Genomic DNA, 17,059 nt, shown 5'->3' with positions numbered 1-17,059 from the left:
AACAGAGGTGGCGGGAAGGATGGATTGTAGCACAAAATAACTCAAAGGTTAGAGGAGGAATTTAATAAAGCTATAGGAGATGCTGGCATATATTCTAACAAGGTAAACCAATGGTTTTAAAGGTTTCAGAGCCGTAGATTATTTTCTTATATAACACGTTACATGTTGTTACTGTATTTCATTAAATATCCGCAATGTGCATCTTGTGCTTATTTTATTTATTTAATTAGTAACAGAAGGTAGTCTGGCCAAACAATTTTTTTAAAGGCCATGTAAGTGTTAACCCAAAAAACAAAGTCCTTAAAAGTATTGGTATAAGTTTATATACCCAGAAGGCAAATCCAGCCTGGTTTTCACCTATGGCAACCGGGATGACAGAATAGCAGATGTATTAAAATACGCATAACTCGACCAGGGAATATTAGCATTTTCGTCTTACAATTTATATACAACAGAACAAGTACTCCGACTAAAAAGACCAGTAAAGTCACATGATGCAAAACACAGTGAAATAATAAGAAGGAAAGGAGAGGCAAAGCAATTTAAAGTGACACAAATCATGAAAATGACAAAGTTTAGCAAAACTAAAATAAAATGCTTTAATTCTTAATTATAAAAAAAAAATGTTCAAGATTAATCAAAAATATTTCAGAATATATCAGTATCTGTCAAACACTCTCCTTTTTAGAGAGCACTTGAATACTAATAACATCATTCAAACCTGGTGGCACAGATGCATTTAAATACATCTGCCACCACAGCTCCCTCTCTAAGAATAGGGACCAAGGTTCCACCCCTGGGGTCTGGTCTCACCTGTTCCAAGACCCAAAAATGAAATTTGTGCTCGGGAAGTAATGTGTCCAAAAAGGGCATTGGCTTCCTTACGTTTCTTGATGTCATAAAGGTGCTCATAGATATGTTTTAAATTTCTCTTGGTCTTGCCAACATAAAAAAACAGAGCAAGACACATACCTTGCAATGTAGACCACACTACTTGACTGGCAATTGAATTTCCCTTTGATAAAATGTTATCATTGATCTGAATACAGTCAGTGACCAATATGTGATTGCATTGGCCACATCCACCACCTTTGAACATAGTGCCAGACATACACTTACACCTACTGATATTGCAACTCTAAAGATATTTTTTAAAAGTACGTCCTCCCTTGTATACAATCTTTAGCCGGGCCCCCAATTTCTTCAATTCCCGATCCAGTGTAATAAAAGTCCAGTTTTTATAAACAATAGAGTCAATATATTTAGTATCACTGTTCAAAGTGGTGACCAAAGGATGACTAAATTCAAGCAAGTCATCTTTCTCAGGTAAGCCATCCACCATGTCTCCACATGGGTTAAGTAGCCTAGAATTGTTTTCTATGTGGGGGAACCTCATACATCCTGATTGGGCATCAAAAGGGGGATGTAAACCCATTTCTGTCTCTTGTCCACCACTTTAGCCATGAGAGAATCAATGATATCCAAGGGATATCTCCTGTTGACAAACATGTCTTTCAACCTATTACATTCTTCCACAAACTTACTCCATAAAGTAACCATCCTGGCTGCTGTAACCAGTTGCCCCTTGACTACCCCATGTTGCTGGTTATAGGAGTATTGCTAGTATAATGAAGTAAGCTGTTGTAATAGGTAGGTTTGCAATAAATTTTTCGAAGAAATAAAAAACATTTCACGGTCAAAAGTTAAGGAGACGTCAAGGTAATTGATTGGTTTGTGCAGGTGTTCTGTGTAATTCATAGGTTATAGGTTCATAGGTTTATACTAGGCAATCTGCCCTAAGGCATTTATAAGCCTAGCCCAGAGTTTTTGTGGCTTACGCCACCCCTTATGTTAAAAAATACTGTGCCCATTAGTTTGTTGTGCCTCTGTCCAGCAGTGACACAGGGATGATTCCTGGGGTAAACCTACGATCTCCCATCCACCGGTCAAGATTTCTCTTGAACAGAGCCAGCGAGGTGCTCTGCCTCACATGGACCGGGATTCTATTCCACACCATAGGGAGTCTCTGGGTGACAAATCTATCCCTCCAGCATGTCCTATTTATATCTGTGCTAAGGTTTAAGTCGCTTGCTCTAGTGTATCTGGTAGATTTGGCTTTTTGAGGTGGAGCATGTCCATTAATTCCGGGTTGGACATGGCCTTGTATGTCAGGCACAGGTCACCTCTGAGCAGACGGTATGCGACTGAATAGAGCTGGAGTTTCTTCAGTCTGGCAGCATATGACAGATTTTGGAGTCCCTTTATCCTTTTGGTGAGGAACTTTTGGGGTCTCTCCAATTGCTGCAGGTGTCGGGTGAGATACATCCCGAATGGGGCATTGTACTCGATCATTGGTCTGATAAGTGAAGAGTACAGGGGAACAATGACCTCATTTGATCTGGATGTGAATCCCTTCATGATCAGGTGGGCAATGTAGAAGGTTTTTCTAACCACTTTAGCAATGTGAGTGTCAAAAGAAAGGCCACTGTCAACCTGGGTCCCCAGGTCCCTGATAACCTCTTCTGTGCTTAGTGGATTGCCACCTATATGGTAGCTTGGGGTTACCTTGTTTTTCCCAAAGGGTATGACTATACATTTTTTGGCATTTAACTTCAGGCCATGGCTCTGGCACCAGCTATCAGTTTCCGTGAGACCCCTCTGAAGGATATCTGTGTCCAATGTACTTTCCACTATGGCTCCCAGTTTGCAGTCATCTGCAAACTGTTAGCCATAGTCCTCCTATGTTAGCCTGTACTTCTGAGAAGTAGATGCCAAACAACAGTTACTGCCTGTCACTTTAAATTGCTTTGCCTCTCCTTTCCTTTTTAGTTCATTGTGTTCAGTATCATGTGACTTTACTGGTCTTAAGCTAAGTACTTGTTCTGTTGTATATATCTGAAGAAGTCTAAATTGTAAGACGAAAGCGCTAATATTTCCTGGTAAAGTTGTGCTTATTTTAATAAGTCTGCTGTTCTATCATCCAGGCTGCCATTGGTGAAGTGTAGTTTGGCTGTTTTTTTTTACCAAATCCAGCTTGGTTACCACAAAAAGCCTTTTCTGTATCCCCCAGCAGAAGTGGCAATTTGCAGAACAGCACTGAGCCCATGGATGTCCCAAGTGATATTAAAAATGGCGAGCAAAAGACAATGCAAGTCTCTAGCTGCAGTGACCCATCAGTTTGGGAAGAGAATCCCTTCTATCAATTTTTATCAAGCACTCTGTTTTTAAGTAACTATAGAACCAAATGAAAAGCCAAGCCTTTCCAAGAGAGATGCACCTTCATGAGAATAATGCATCAGTGAATTTTCTTTTTTTTTTATTTTTGACAGAAGTCTTTCCCGACTAAATGTTCTGTATTAGTTGAAACTGACAGGTCTTGTGACTTGTATTCCATTTTGAACTGAAGTCATGGTTTCAGGAATTATCAGTCGTGAGCATGGGTGACTTGTTAAACAGCAACACACTGCAGTATGTATCTGTCCAACACCGTAAACCAGCACAAGCTAAGCATGTCAAACCTGAACATAAAGTTCAACTAGTCATAACTGCTAAGGAAGCCCTCATACCTACAGATACAGTTATGCATGTGTCTGAAATATAAATACTGCAAAGCACTGTATGTAAGGGTATATTCCAGATCTTTAGGCTGCTGAAGATAATAGTTTAAAGGAAGGCATCCGGTGTACAACTTGGTTAATTCATAAAATGTTTAGGCAACTGGTTTCACAGAATATTAAAAGTGACCTTCACAAAGTCCTGTAGAACTGTGCTTCCTTAAACAATGATGTCTACAGATTTTTTTTTTTTTTTTTTGCAGACTGCAGTTTGTCCTGGAAGGAAACTGTGTTTCATCACAAATAGGCATGATAAACTTATTTTCATTTCATGCTCAAAGAATGCCTGCCATTCAGAGTATCAAGCCAAAGGACATGTGAATACAGCATTGTCTTTTGTCTTGTTGCTGTAACAGAGGTCTGCTTAAGTCTCAGACAACACAGGGTTTTGTGACTTGTAATGCTCCATTGTACTCTGACATTATTGAAAGCTTGGCAAAGTCTTTGTAAAACTTTTAAAGTTTACTGTTACTTATTCTTTATTTTAGATTTATACTGATTCATATGATGTATGAAGAAAGACAAAACTGGAACTTAATTCAAAACATTTTTTCGATGTAAATTACAGGTTTATATATATATATATAAATGTTAAATGATTTACTAGTTTCCTATTTCATTTGAATCGTAATGTATTTGTTAGTTCAGGGTCACTTTGACTTTCAGTCAATGTGTACTGATCAATGAGGGAGGTTTTGTTTTCTCAACTTGTAATTCTAGCACTCCCATCTTAATTTTTTTTTCTTCATCTTGATTTCATGTAGGCACTGCTGAAGATTGACTGCCAGGGGCTTGTTGCTAGGTTGATTCAGGATTTTGTGCTTTTGACTACAGCTGTAGAGGTTGCTCAGCGCTGGCGGGAACTGGCTGATAAACTGGCCAAAGTATCCAAGCAGCAAATGGATTCCTATGAGGCCCCACACAGGGACAGAAGTGGAATGCTGGATTCAGAGGTGAGGCAGACATGCACACTGTTAAGCTGTGTTTTTACTTGTGTTTGACATCCTGGGCTATGGTTAGATGCATTTTACCAAATGTTAACTTTTTCTTCTCAAAGAATGAAGGGCTGCCAAGGTTAAGCGCATCTCAGACAGAAAACCCAAACACTTTAAAAATGACTTTATTAAAAAATTTGAATTTCCGTAGAAAAAGCAGAAGTATAGCTAATGTTTATGGCTTAGTACCTGAGAAAATTTCCAGAAGTATCCTTTCCCCAGATACAGTTGGGCTAGCAAATGTGGGCTGAAGGTCAGAACTAGCTTAGCTGGAAAGTAATCCGCTGAACATAATGTTTAATAGCCAAGATTTTACAATGCCCTTTTCTAATGTACAAACTATTTTGGCATAGGCAGATGTTTGGTTTGTAAGCATGAGTTTTGCATGTGGGGTGAAAAAATATACATTTGTGTCTGTGCAGCATTTATAAGCAGTCAGGGATTGTATTGTCATCTTCTAACTAAAGAGATCTGAATAGACTAGTATGCCTTCTATGAAACTAGAACTCATTCTTCCTCTTTGGAGAAAAAGATTTCACCACTAATGGTAGTCCTTTTGTCGCACCTTTTCTAAGTAGATCTGGGTGGGATGGCAACAAAGTTCTGAAGAATGTTTTCAAATATAAAAGGCATGGGTAGAGGTTCTTCAACATCGTTGCCTGCCCCCACCCCCCAAAAAGCATCAGTATGGATTTCTTATTTGCAGCTTCCATAGGTGTCTCTAAAAGCAAACCAGTTTGGACTTCTACAGTGCTAGGAAATTTTTGACCTCTTCAAATTCACAAAGTGGTTTGATCACTAGGAATCATATTGTAATCTGACCAGCAGAAGAGAAGAATAGGAAGTCATAATAACTCTTAATGTCGGGGATTATTTAGGACTGCAATTTAACTTCTCACATAAACATATCCAGAAACAAACCTACTTTTTTATTAGGCACTTTTTGGTGTCTGCCAAACCTCTGCTTCTCAGTCTATTCTTTTTCTAGGGTTTTATTAGAAAATCTACCAAGTGCAAGTCCAGCATAGGTAACGGTTATCTTGATGTAAACATTTCTGCTGGAGATTTCTTAGTCTTCACTTGATCTTCACTTATAATTTTCCATCTCTTCCTTCAGAGTCCTACAGAGGAATTTTGAAATGTTGCAAATTCCATTTCTTTTCATAAAGACTACTCTGGTGAAACAAGATCGGGTGTCAGACATTAACAGTTCTAGGGTACACTGTATGCTAAAACTGCCTCATTTGTCCTTTTCTTGCATGAATTGTATCTGATTTCATGTACTGCCCATCTTTTCACTGTGAATGAATAATAAAACCTAGAATTGTTTTTCCAAGGAACAGAACTCCTCATTTGCTTTCATTCTAGACCATGGCATCTCGGGCCATTCCAAAATGTCTGAAGGTGAATTTAGTGCCGATTCTCATTTTAGATGAGATTTTTCACACATTTGTACAAGCTTTTCTGCATTTTTGTCAATGCTAGGCCACCCTTTGTATGAGCAAGCTAAACTTTTCATTTTGAATATTGTAGAATGAGCATGGAGCAACATTATGCTTGGCATCCTGGTGGATTTCCCCAAAAGTACAGTAATTAGAATCCGTAACTAAGGGTTGTTGTGATCATCTCCTTTTAAGAGCTGCAGAGTTTGTATCCTTACTGTAGCAGAGGTAACTGTACCCTTTTTCCACCGTGTTTTGGCAAAAGAATACACTGGAGCTGAATTGCCTAAATTAGGGAACAAGTGAAACTTGTAGGAACCATTGCACCATGTTTTATTTTGGGAGGGGACTTGCGGGGCTGACCACATCTAGTAAGAGTTTTGATTTTGAGTCCAATGCTTATGCACAGTGTGAACGCCACACAGTAAGACAGTATTTGAGAACATATACCTGAAATGCATTAGTATCACGTGTTACACAGGGACTCGTGGTTTGTAAAATGTGTTGAGAAAAAAAATCAAACACATAATTTGATGACTTGAATAAAGGATAACCTTGTACCAAAATTGGAAATGGTACTTTTGATAAATATTGATCTGTCAGCATGAGGCCCATCCTCTTTCATAGCAGGATTGAAGATGTTGGCTTTAAGACAGCTGGGCAGACATCCTGTTTTGTAACCCCCACCCATCACATAATGCATGATAGGGCCAAGTCTCCCATATTTTTGCCACAGTTTAGTCTAGTTGAAACAATTGCCCTAGAATGTGTGTATTTTTTTCCCCCAAGAAAACTCTTGGTTTCAAAGACTGTTCAGGTCCAACACCACACTTCCGTGTCCTCTTTCTTGTCCAAGATCAAGTGTGAGAATTTCTTCTCTCAGACTTTTCAGCAAAGATGGATATCTCTGTTTTAGGATGGGCTGCTTTGACTAGTCGTTTAATGTACCATCCATGGTTTACTGCAGACAGTTGCACCACTGACAGGAAGAGTGGTGGTGTACTTAAAGCTGATTAACGTACTGTAGGTGGTTCTGCAGGGGATATTTTCCTTCCTGTTCTCAATTTGTATACATTATATTGTACTGTACACAAGGTTAAACTGACTTGCAGGAAGGGGAAAAATATTTCACTCTAAGCTGAGGCTGCACGCACTCAAAAGAATCATCCCAGCTTCTGTCCCACACACAGTGTGGCTTTTGACCGGACCACACCACAACCACTGGCCTACTTAATTTTGTCACTGTCATCAACCGAAATAGAAACCCTGGCAACTTGGTTTCTCTCTACTTCTAGACTTGTCAAAAGCCTTTGATGGTGTCTCACATTACAAATTACTGTACAAACTTTCTACACTGGACCACTGTCTACTTTGCAGTGGTTTCATAGTTTCCTGTCTGTTAAGAGGTAATCAGAATATTTATCCTCCTTTCCTATTTGTCCATTTTTGGTCTGTAATATTTTCATCACTAACCTACACCCTACATTTGGCTGCTAGTTAACAGATCCATTCTTTTACTACTCTGACACCTGTTAAGGACAAACTAGGCGTTTGGGTACAACAGTTCAAGTACCAATGTGTATTAACCACATAACTATAGGGTCTCCCCAATCATGTTCATCACCTGAAATAGTTGCTATTTATTTTACCCTATAATTTGAAGGTAATGTCTTGTGATATGTCTTGCAGGATCTGACTGTTGTACTACAACAGTATATCCTTACATATTTTGACCTTAACCCATTTCAAATTAGATCCGAGTTTTTGCTTTTCTAAACCCTGTAATGCTCATGCCCAGTATACTCTTGTACTCCCTGGGCTTGATTTCTTTGAAGTTGTATTCATGCCCTCCAAGACGTCTCCCCTTAGAGTGCATATTGTCAACAGAAGCCTGTCTGCATTGTCCTCTCCTTTGCCATTGTTTTGTCTTCTGTTAGGGGTACAGCCTTTTTTGGAATTGTATGCCAGCATCCATAATGTAGTCCCTTCTCCCACTAAGTGATACCCATCAACCACCACACCAAATATTTTATGTTTCTGGACAGCATTCCGATACTCATGTTTTTGCACACTTGCATTTCTGACTATCTGTTTTATCATAGTTATTTGTTTTTGGCACATGCTGCACAAAATGGCAATTCTGTACCTGTAACTCGCCAGTAATTATGAGTTGTATCAAATATTTCTTTTCATTAGTTGTATCTAATCTTTCTTTTCATTTAGTAAATTATTTGTTTATCAATAAATACTTGTTAATGGCTTGACAGCAAAGAAATTACAAAATAACTATGTTTTACAGTTTTACACAACTATTAACTAGCCCAGCATATTATACCAAAACAAAATATTCTCTATTGGACTGGATCCCAGTATCAGACCCTAGCAAATTCACCACCACAGGTACAATGCAAGACTCTCTTGCAGTGACCATCTCCCAATTTATATAGACATCTCACTCATCCATTTAAACAGTATGTTTATAAAGAGTCTATATTAATTCCACGAAAGATGTATTTTGCCCACAGTTCTCAAATACTTGCCCACCAACCATCTGGAGCACACAATTGAGTAAGTCAAATCCACCCAAGTGGGAGGCTTTGCCACCCACATACCACAATGTGGGGGGGGGGCTATGCCCCCACACCTCACTTAACTAATGTATACCAACTTTGAGATCGCACTACAGTGAAAAGGGCAAAGTTGAGGTGATGGCCAAGTGTTTGTGAACTGTGGGAAAACTACCACGGTTCGCTGAAATTAATTTTGGAGGTTTGTGTTCACTGAAGACGTTTTCGATGAATAAGTCTTTCGTGAAACTAATATAGACCCATTTATAAATCGGCCTGCAGCATGTCCAAGTTTAACCTAAAAACTTTCATTAGTACCCTATCATTTATCCTCCCCTCATGTGATGCTGTAAATTAATTCAATGCAACTTTCCTAAATAGCTTTGCACCTCGTAGAAAAATAGACTTAAAACAAATAATGTTATTGGCTATTCAAGTAATTGGCTATTCAAAAAGAGTAAAATGCTAATGCAAGATTGAAAAGGTGTGGAAAGAATGGCAAAAATATAAAACACCACAGTATTTTGAAAACTTAAGAATGATCGGAAACTACACAAAAAAGCAAATAAATGAAGGCAAAAACTATGTACAACAATTTTCTGAAGAATAGTAAACTATTATTGCTTACATTTTGTATTTTTTTTCTGAAATGCTTTGTATTTCACCCGGGCTGAGCCTGAAATTGGTCAGTATTGATCAGTGTGCTACATCTGTAAACAAATATAAATACAACCCCAAAAAATTCTGGTCAGCCGTTAAAGAAATCTTTCATCTCTCTCAAATATTCTCTCACCCTCTCCCAGTAACTCACCACTCTAAACTGCAGTAGAGTTCAGCTCTTATTTCATAAATGGTATAGCATCTCTAACCAAGGATTCCCAACATCCAGTCCCAACCCTGCCCAACAGCCACATCACTACATCCACTTTCACCTTCAAGCCTGTGCCCACATCATATGTAAACTACTTGTAAACTCTAACCATCCTGTACTTTAGCTGATGACCTTCCAAGCAAATACCTTGAAATAGCAGCTGATAGCATTGCCTGTCCTGTCTCAATCCTTATAAACAGGGCAATAGTGGAATCTCACTTTCCCTCTCTCTCTCTGGAAAAAAAAAAGCGCATATTATCCCTCTACACACAGGAGGAAATTCAAGAGACTTTGCTAACAGTAGTCCTGTAGCAATTTTATTCCCCATCTCTAAAATACTGAAAATATATTCAAAAACAACTTCCTGCAGGAAGAGCCCCATACAGCATGGCTTTAATCCCTCCCATAGTGCTAACGCTGCATTTCTAACGTGCATAGCTACTGTTGATAAAGCTAGAGGTAATGGCAAGCTGGTCTCCTCTGTCTGGCTAGACTTGTCTAAAGCCTTTCACACAGTATTTCACAGCAAACCTCCTTCAAATGCCTTCATTAGGTTTGTCTGAGCCCACCGTTCCATGATTCAAACGTTGCCTGTCCAATAGGTGTCAGTCAGTAAAATGGCACTTCCTTCTCTCCATGCATCCCACTCACCACCAGAGTATCAAAATACTCTTATCTGTGGTCCCCATACTCTCTAACATTCTTACTAACATCCTCCACATATCCACACAACAGGCCTCTCTGATACAATGTGCAGATAACTCCACACTGATATGCACATCTGACAACCTGGCAGAACTCAAAAAATCACTCAAAGCTTTAACAGCCACTGAATTTGTAACTCACAACTCAAGCTCAACCCAAACAAATAAATAAATACTACTATTCCTCCAAACCCTGTCTCATGAAAAAACAAAATTTAAAACCCTCTCTCAATACAACCATTGAAGTCACTTCTGATAGTAAATTATTAGGGATGATAGTGAATGATCTTAAATTTGACTGGCGTATATGAAATTGCATAAAAAAACTCACTAAATCTAGAGATGCTTTACAGAGCCAAAAACTTTCTCACCAATGCAACTAAAACTATATTTGCCACTACTTTCCTCCATCCCTCAAAAAGTCGAAACTTCCATCCTTGCTAACCTCCACGCATCACAAAAATCAAAACTTGAAGAATGCTATAATATGACTAAATTTGCAGGAAATAACTCCTACAGAGCTCACCATTGAGTAACACTAAAAATCTTAAATTCGTTAGAACTAGCCCATTAGCTAACATATACAAAACTCTAAAGTTGTACAGCACTAAACATCGGTTTACTATTGAAACCTTGAAACTGCATAACTTCACCAGCCACATGGTCGACCCAAAATCCTGAATCCAGAACAGCGAAATTGCAGCCAGGTTGAAACTGAATACATCAACACCCAAAGTTCTATGTATTCGACATATCAGGCGATGACATCATTCACCCATGCTATGCAGGTTACACCACCATGACATTCCATAGTCAACAGCACGTGCACTTTACAATTTTGCAGGGGGCAAGCCCCCTGCTCCCCCCCCCCACACATACCCCTGCAAGTTATATATACCAACTCCCCAGATTGCACTGCAATGAGGAAATGGGTTAATTCCCTGTTTCTCACTGAACTACGATCTCCACTCAAAATTCTGAACTCAGATACTGAAAATACACTGCCCATTCGATGCGGTGTGGTTGATGTTTGGGTTCACAAAACTGCCCATTGGAAAACTGCATTTCGACAGTGTCACTCTCGATCAAATGCAGTTCGCAATGGTGATTGTAAACCCTAAATATTATTCTACACAACTGTATTCCCAAGTCATTAAGATCCAATGACCTAAAACTCCTGTCTGACCATAAACCTATCATGATAAAACTTAGTATTTTATCATACACCTGCACACCGTTTTATGGAAAAACAAGTGCAAATACTGGGGGGAAAAAAGCTTAAATTATTGCTGACTGTCGAAGACTAATGTATCTACCCTCCAATTACCTGCAGTAATACTAACATGGTGAATTTAAAAAAAATTCTTCGACATCCTGTATGTAGAAAAGGGATGACTTTATCCCAGAAAGTAAAGAGCTCCCCAGCTAAATGTGCACTCTTCAGATATGACACAGAAGGTAGAGTTTTCAGACAGAGGGTTTCTCAGAGTTCCAGTGCACATGTCCGTATCTGTTCTAATGTTCCCTTTAACCCAACTGCATAGAAGAAAACTCCACTTGTATATCAAGAATCTCTAGCAACAGCATCGGATTTTTCCTTCTGTCACTTGCATCAGGAATGAGTTTGCTTGATGATCTCAAAAGCTTTGGGTCTTCTAGACATTTGGAAAAGCTAAAGGTCAGGAAAACTGCAGTCTTATCTTACAGCACAAGTGCACCAATATTTTACAGATTATGGACTTGTATTTGATCATAAAGACCTTCAATTTAATGACAGTGATGGACACCCATGAGTACTGACTCAACACCGCAATAATGTGGTACATAAGCTAGGGAGACAGTCAAGCTTCTAGACAATGTATATCCTCACAGTGCAGAGCACAGTGACAGACAAACTGAGCAGGACAAAAGTCAAAAACCATGAGTAGACGCTAGGGGACCAATAATTTCCATTCACTTACACCGAAGATCACCACCAATGGACCACATCATATCACCCAGAAAAACATCTACAGAGGTTCTTTTCCAGTGTACTGGACAGGTACGCATAGACAGCGAAAGTTTTTGGCATTTAGTGGTAGGAAGTCCTGTGTGTACACTTTCCTATTCCCACCACTGTTATCAAGGGTTTTTCAGAAGAGAAGCATAGATGGAAACAATCACCAACCTCCACCCTGGCTTAGGTTGCTATGGTTTGATGTCACCGATATGTTTATTTATTGTCTTTGTTTTCTGGGCTAGTCTAACTGGACAGAAAGCTACCCCTTTTCAGCAGAGCTGCTGAAAGAAAAGCTCCAGAAAAATGACATTACGTGAATAACATTGTAAACAGAGGTAAACTGGTAAACAAATGTACAAAATTTAAATAGAGTAATATTAATTAATAGCAACATCATGTAAAGAACTATAAAATATATTTGAAAGTTAACCTGGTAGAAGTACAGTAAAGGAACAAACTTGAGGATAAGTATTGAGATGAGACTGAATGTTTTAGGATAGGTACAAGAAAAGAGGGAGAGATGGAGAACAAGAAGGAGAATTTGGACCAATAACGGAGGAAAAAGTGCTTGGAAGGAATAGTGCTTGGAAACAATATAAGAATTTAAGGGGAGAGCATACATCATCCAGGAGTTGTGCGAGTACAAATCCAGGTATATTTTAGGTATTGTCTTTGTGTTTTAAGAGCTGGTGTTTACTGTGCGTCTTAGAGATGCAGAAAGGGAGATCTAAATTTTTGACGGGATGGAGTAGAAAGAATCTCCAGTTGAGGAGTTAGCTTTAACAGTTAACATTTTTGTCAGTGGTCATAAGCTGTCTACTTGGGTTAGAAAGTTGGAGAATATTTCTCAAACTAAGGCGTTTGTCAGAATAATTAATGAGCTTGTGGGAAGTTACTAGTAGGGAAAGTGCAAAGTAATGCCTCTGCTCTAGCCACTGAAGTTTTTAAGGCCAGACAGTGGTGTGTACATTAATAAGATGCCCACATTTGGCACCAGCAATTATAGCACTGTTCCAAGAGTGAGAATTGTGAATTGTAGGTTAATCAAGATGGGACCAGTGTAAAGTAGTGCAGGGATGAGAAGGGACTTGAGCAGTACTTGTTCTGGAATTAGTTATGAGGTACTGTTTGTGTCTACAGAGTACACCTAGCTATTACTAGGTATTTTTAGTACTTATTTTATGTGATGGTCAGATTCTAAGCTTGCTAGTCTTGTGTTGGTGGTGATAGTGGTTTTGAAATGTATTTTTGTAGTCAGTTTAATGCTTTGGGGGTAAACAGTAACAGTTATGGTTAAGGAGCAGCTGTATATCACAGCTTCTGTGGTGAAGGACTCTGGTGAGTTGTTTTAACTTATCTATGTTTCTAGCAGAAGAGATGACCGAGTTGTGTACTGTATGGTAGTGACTTGTTTAGATGCTAGGTGGATATAATTGAGTATATTGAACAAGGGACGTAAAATGGATCCTTGAGGAATACCCATTAAAATGGAAAGGAAAGATGTCATTTTGACATTTTACGGCACATATAACATTTGAGAGGTAGCTCAAATGTCATGATGATGTAAATAATGAGAGGGTTCCCTCCTGCCTTCACAACAGGGGGTACCTTCTCTGTCAAGCAGTAGGAGCTGTATTAAACCCCATCCTAAAGAGCAGAGATCCTGTCAGCCTAATACCTTTTAAAGAACAGGCACCATAGGAAATGAGCATCTTGTGAGATTCCATAAGCACTGGAATGTCTGTGAACATCAGACTATACAGCTTGGTTTGCTAACTGCTTGTCTGCCATTGGATCTTCTCTTCCTGGTACTCCTTTATCAAGCAGCTGCTGATGGGAATATTGCCCCAAGACAACCTAAGAGGCACATTTCTTCCCCCCACTCAACCTCAACTTTAATTGTAGCACTAACCTTGATCTCCTTTGAGGCAGGCTCTTCAGCGATGCTCATATTTTTGTCTTAGAAAACATTCCTGGTAGCTGCCATTTCAGCTAGAAATTATTTGATTTGGATGCCATTAAGTGCGATGAACATTTACTCGTTTTTTTCACAAGGATAGAATGAACGTTTGATTAACCCTTTTTTTAATAGATCTACAGTAATTTTTCTGCACTAGTAGTCAGCCATGCTGCCAGATTTGTACCTTGTGTCCAACTCCCAAAAGTAAAGGAAACCTTTGCACCTCGTATGTAGATTTACATTTTTTTTTTTTTTGGCTTGTTCTTAATAGTTGCATGTATGTCGTTTATGTAATTCATACTTGGAGAGTAATTGAAACTGGAGTCGTATTCCTTGTATATGCACATACTTGGCCAATAAATGTGATTCTGAAAAAGGATTTTGTAGTGGTTGGAGGTTGGTATGTAGCTCAGCTGTTACAATGTTCAGATAAAGTTAATCGGGTAAACAAGCCAACAATGTATTCTTTTATGGCAGGAAAAGCAGAGAAATCAGTTTACAAACCAACTCCCACCAAGCCTCTAGCTCTTTTCTTTTATTGTGATGACTGTAGACAACCCCTGGACTATGGTCAGAGCGAGCAGTACCAGACTGGCATCACTATAGCAGTCTTCTCCAGAACTAGTTACACCATCAAACACTGCAACGTGGAGTTCAGTTTGAGGGCAGGGCAGTGTTCCTCGCTGTGATTTTTAAGGGCATAATGTGTGAACTATTCCTTCACGTGGTAGATCAAGTTACTGATTTGGTGTTTTTTTTTTGTTTTGTTTTTAGTTGGATAAGAGCTTGTACTGCAGCAGTGAATTCTATGATGAATGCAGTACAGTTGAGTGAGCAATGCACCTTTACAGTAGATGTCTAATTAGAGGGATCGTTGCTACAATAGAGTTTTTCACCATATAGCTCACTTTGACAGTGAACTCTTATCCAGAAAGGTCTTGAAGCGTTGGAGAATTTATAGCTATTTCTTAAATCCACCCTAATATGAAGAGTAGAGTCTGCACAACCCACTGATTTTGTAAGCTCTGTTGAAGAGTTTCATATTTCTGCAGTAGGGAGGGACTACTAGTACTGGATGTGTATTCACTAAGAGCACCCTTCACCAAAGGTTGAGCATGGGGGGGGGGGGGGGATTGGCATCCACGAGTAAGCAGTTAAATTTTTGGACTTTACAGAGGACCAGCAACAAAAAGTACTCCTAGCCAAGGTAACCATTTGAAAGGTCAGGACCCACTAGAGCAAGTATCAAACATGAAAACTGAATGGCCAAAAAAAAAAAAGGACTTGCATACAAGTCTGAGATGGCCATTTCTCAGAATATTTCCTTTTCTCAGTGGTATGGCAATCTGAGTTGGTAAAAGTCCAAGGAGTTTGGGGCTTGCCCCTCACATTGAGGGTGCAGGGATGCATGTCTACCTGCAGGAAGAAACTTTATAGGAGAAGAGCGATGTTTGAGATTCACTCTTCTAGATTTTTGATATTTTTCTGTCTGTCAGCACTCAGGAATATGAGTGCAGCAATTCAGTGGAGAGCCCCTAGCAAAAGCAGGTTGTCTGGACACTTTCAGACAAAAAAGAGCTGACAAATGGTGCAAAGTACTCTTTTAATCTGTATATTAGTCCACTGCCTGTGGACAAAGGAGAGGAGTTTATTGAACTGAGACCTTCTGTAAGTGACATGGAACTTGGGTAAGAAGGGTAGATGTCTGCAGCCAGTATACTGCAGTAGTGGTCTTTCTAATTAAATGTCTACAATTATGGTGCATTACACAACTGTACTGTATTTGAATAGTAGAATGGATTACTGCAGCATCCCTGGTCCCCTGGTCAATCATGTTCTTGCATCTCACCTAACTGCTTATGAGATCAGATAGAGCTGTTTTTGTTGCCTTACACGGACTCCTTTCTGGTACCTGGAGTGCTTTGGGAGGCCTCTCAGTGGCGTGTGCAGCCATTCTGTGTCCTGGATGCCTCCACAAGAATTTGTAAGCACACTTGATTTTGATTATTTCTTTCCCCAGAAATGAACATGAGGTAGTGTCACTGTGCTGCCAAGGGGCATGCTATGTCCTTAACATGGGGAGGAGCCTAAGGAGATAAACTCCCATCTGGGACTGTCCGATTACTAAGGAAATCTGTCCAGAAGAGCAGACATCTGCCTGTGGGTAGTTCTTGTGTGTAAGCAGTGATCCTTTCATTTGAACATCTGTGACACTGGGTTTTCTGGCACAAGTGAATTATATCTATGCAAATAAATCCCCTTCTAGATCAGGCTGAAAAGAGCAGAAATTCAGAATCTCATCAGTTGTCATGCCAGCCTGATATAGAATGCCTTGGGGCAGTTCAGAATTCAGACTGCTAATTAGGTTTGTGCAACAGCTTCCCTTCATTGTGCAACAGCTTCCCTTCACGTCTTCCAACCAGTTCTGTTTCCCCAGTCAAGTCATCCTTCAGCCAGGCTGTACATTACTTTGAGTACTAACAGAACAGTACTTAAGAGCTTCTGCACTCACTGGGGCTATTCTTTTGGGTTCTGCTGTTAACCCTTTTCTAAAGGCATCTTCTGCTCTGCCAGTTTAGGGCAGCAAGATGTTTAATTGCCATCACAACACAGCTACTTCTGGTGAGTACTTAAGAGTGGGATTTTTGTCCCAGTTTTCTCCTGGATACTTTTTTAAGCAGTAGTTCAGCATTCTGGGGGAGGGTTAACCACCCAAATTAGGTTGTTGACAAGCAGCAAGGAAGGTGTGGATGCTGGAGAACAGAATAGAGCTAAAGTGCATATAGAAACCGGATTTAAAGATTCCTCTTCATTGAAATATTAGTCTCAGAATTCAAGTTTAGGGTGAGCAACTCGTATGGCTTTAGTTTCTACTGCCATTTAGCTAAACCTGTTTTTATTTGTACA

At 39.4% G+C, this 17,059-nt stretch overlaps 1 protein-coding gene across 2 annotated transcripts in view; it reads left to right on the top strand.

Moving 5' to 3' along the window:
• SH3BP4 (SH3 domain binding protein 4) overlaps positions 1-17,059 on the top strand; it is a 342,884-nt gene that overhangs the window by 292,882 nt on the left and 32,943 nt on the right. For both annotated transcript variants that reach the window (XM_044060569.1, XM_044060568.1), the window contains one exon: positions 4,379-4,567. In XM_044060569.1, coding sequence (XP_043916504.1) covers positions 4,379-4,567 — 189 coding nt within the window. The remainder of the gene's footprint in view (positions 1-4,378; positions 4,568-17,059) is intronic.

Source organism: Protopterus annectens, chromosome 2.part0, assembly GCF_019279795.1.
Source record: "Protopterus annectens isolate FY-2018-M chromosome 2.part0, PAN1.0, whole genome shotgun sequence".
Taxonomy (NCBI): domain Eukaryota; kingdom Metazoa; phylum Chordata; order Ceratodontiformes; family Protopteridae; genus Protopterus; species Protopterus annectens.
This window is presented reverse-complemented; position numbering and strand designations above follow the sequence as displayed.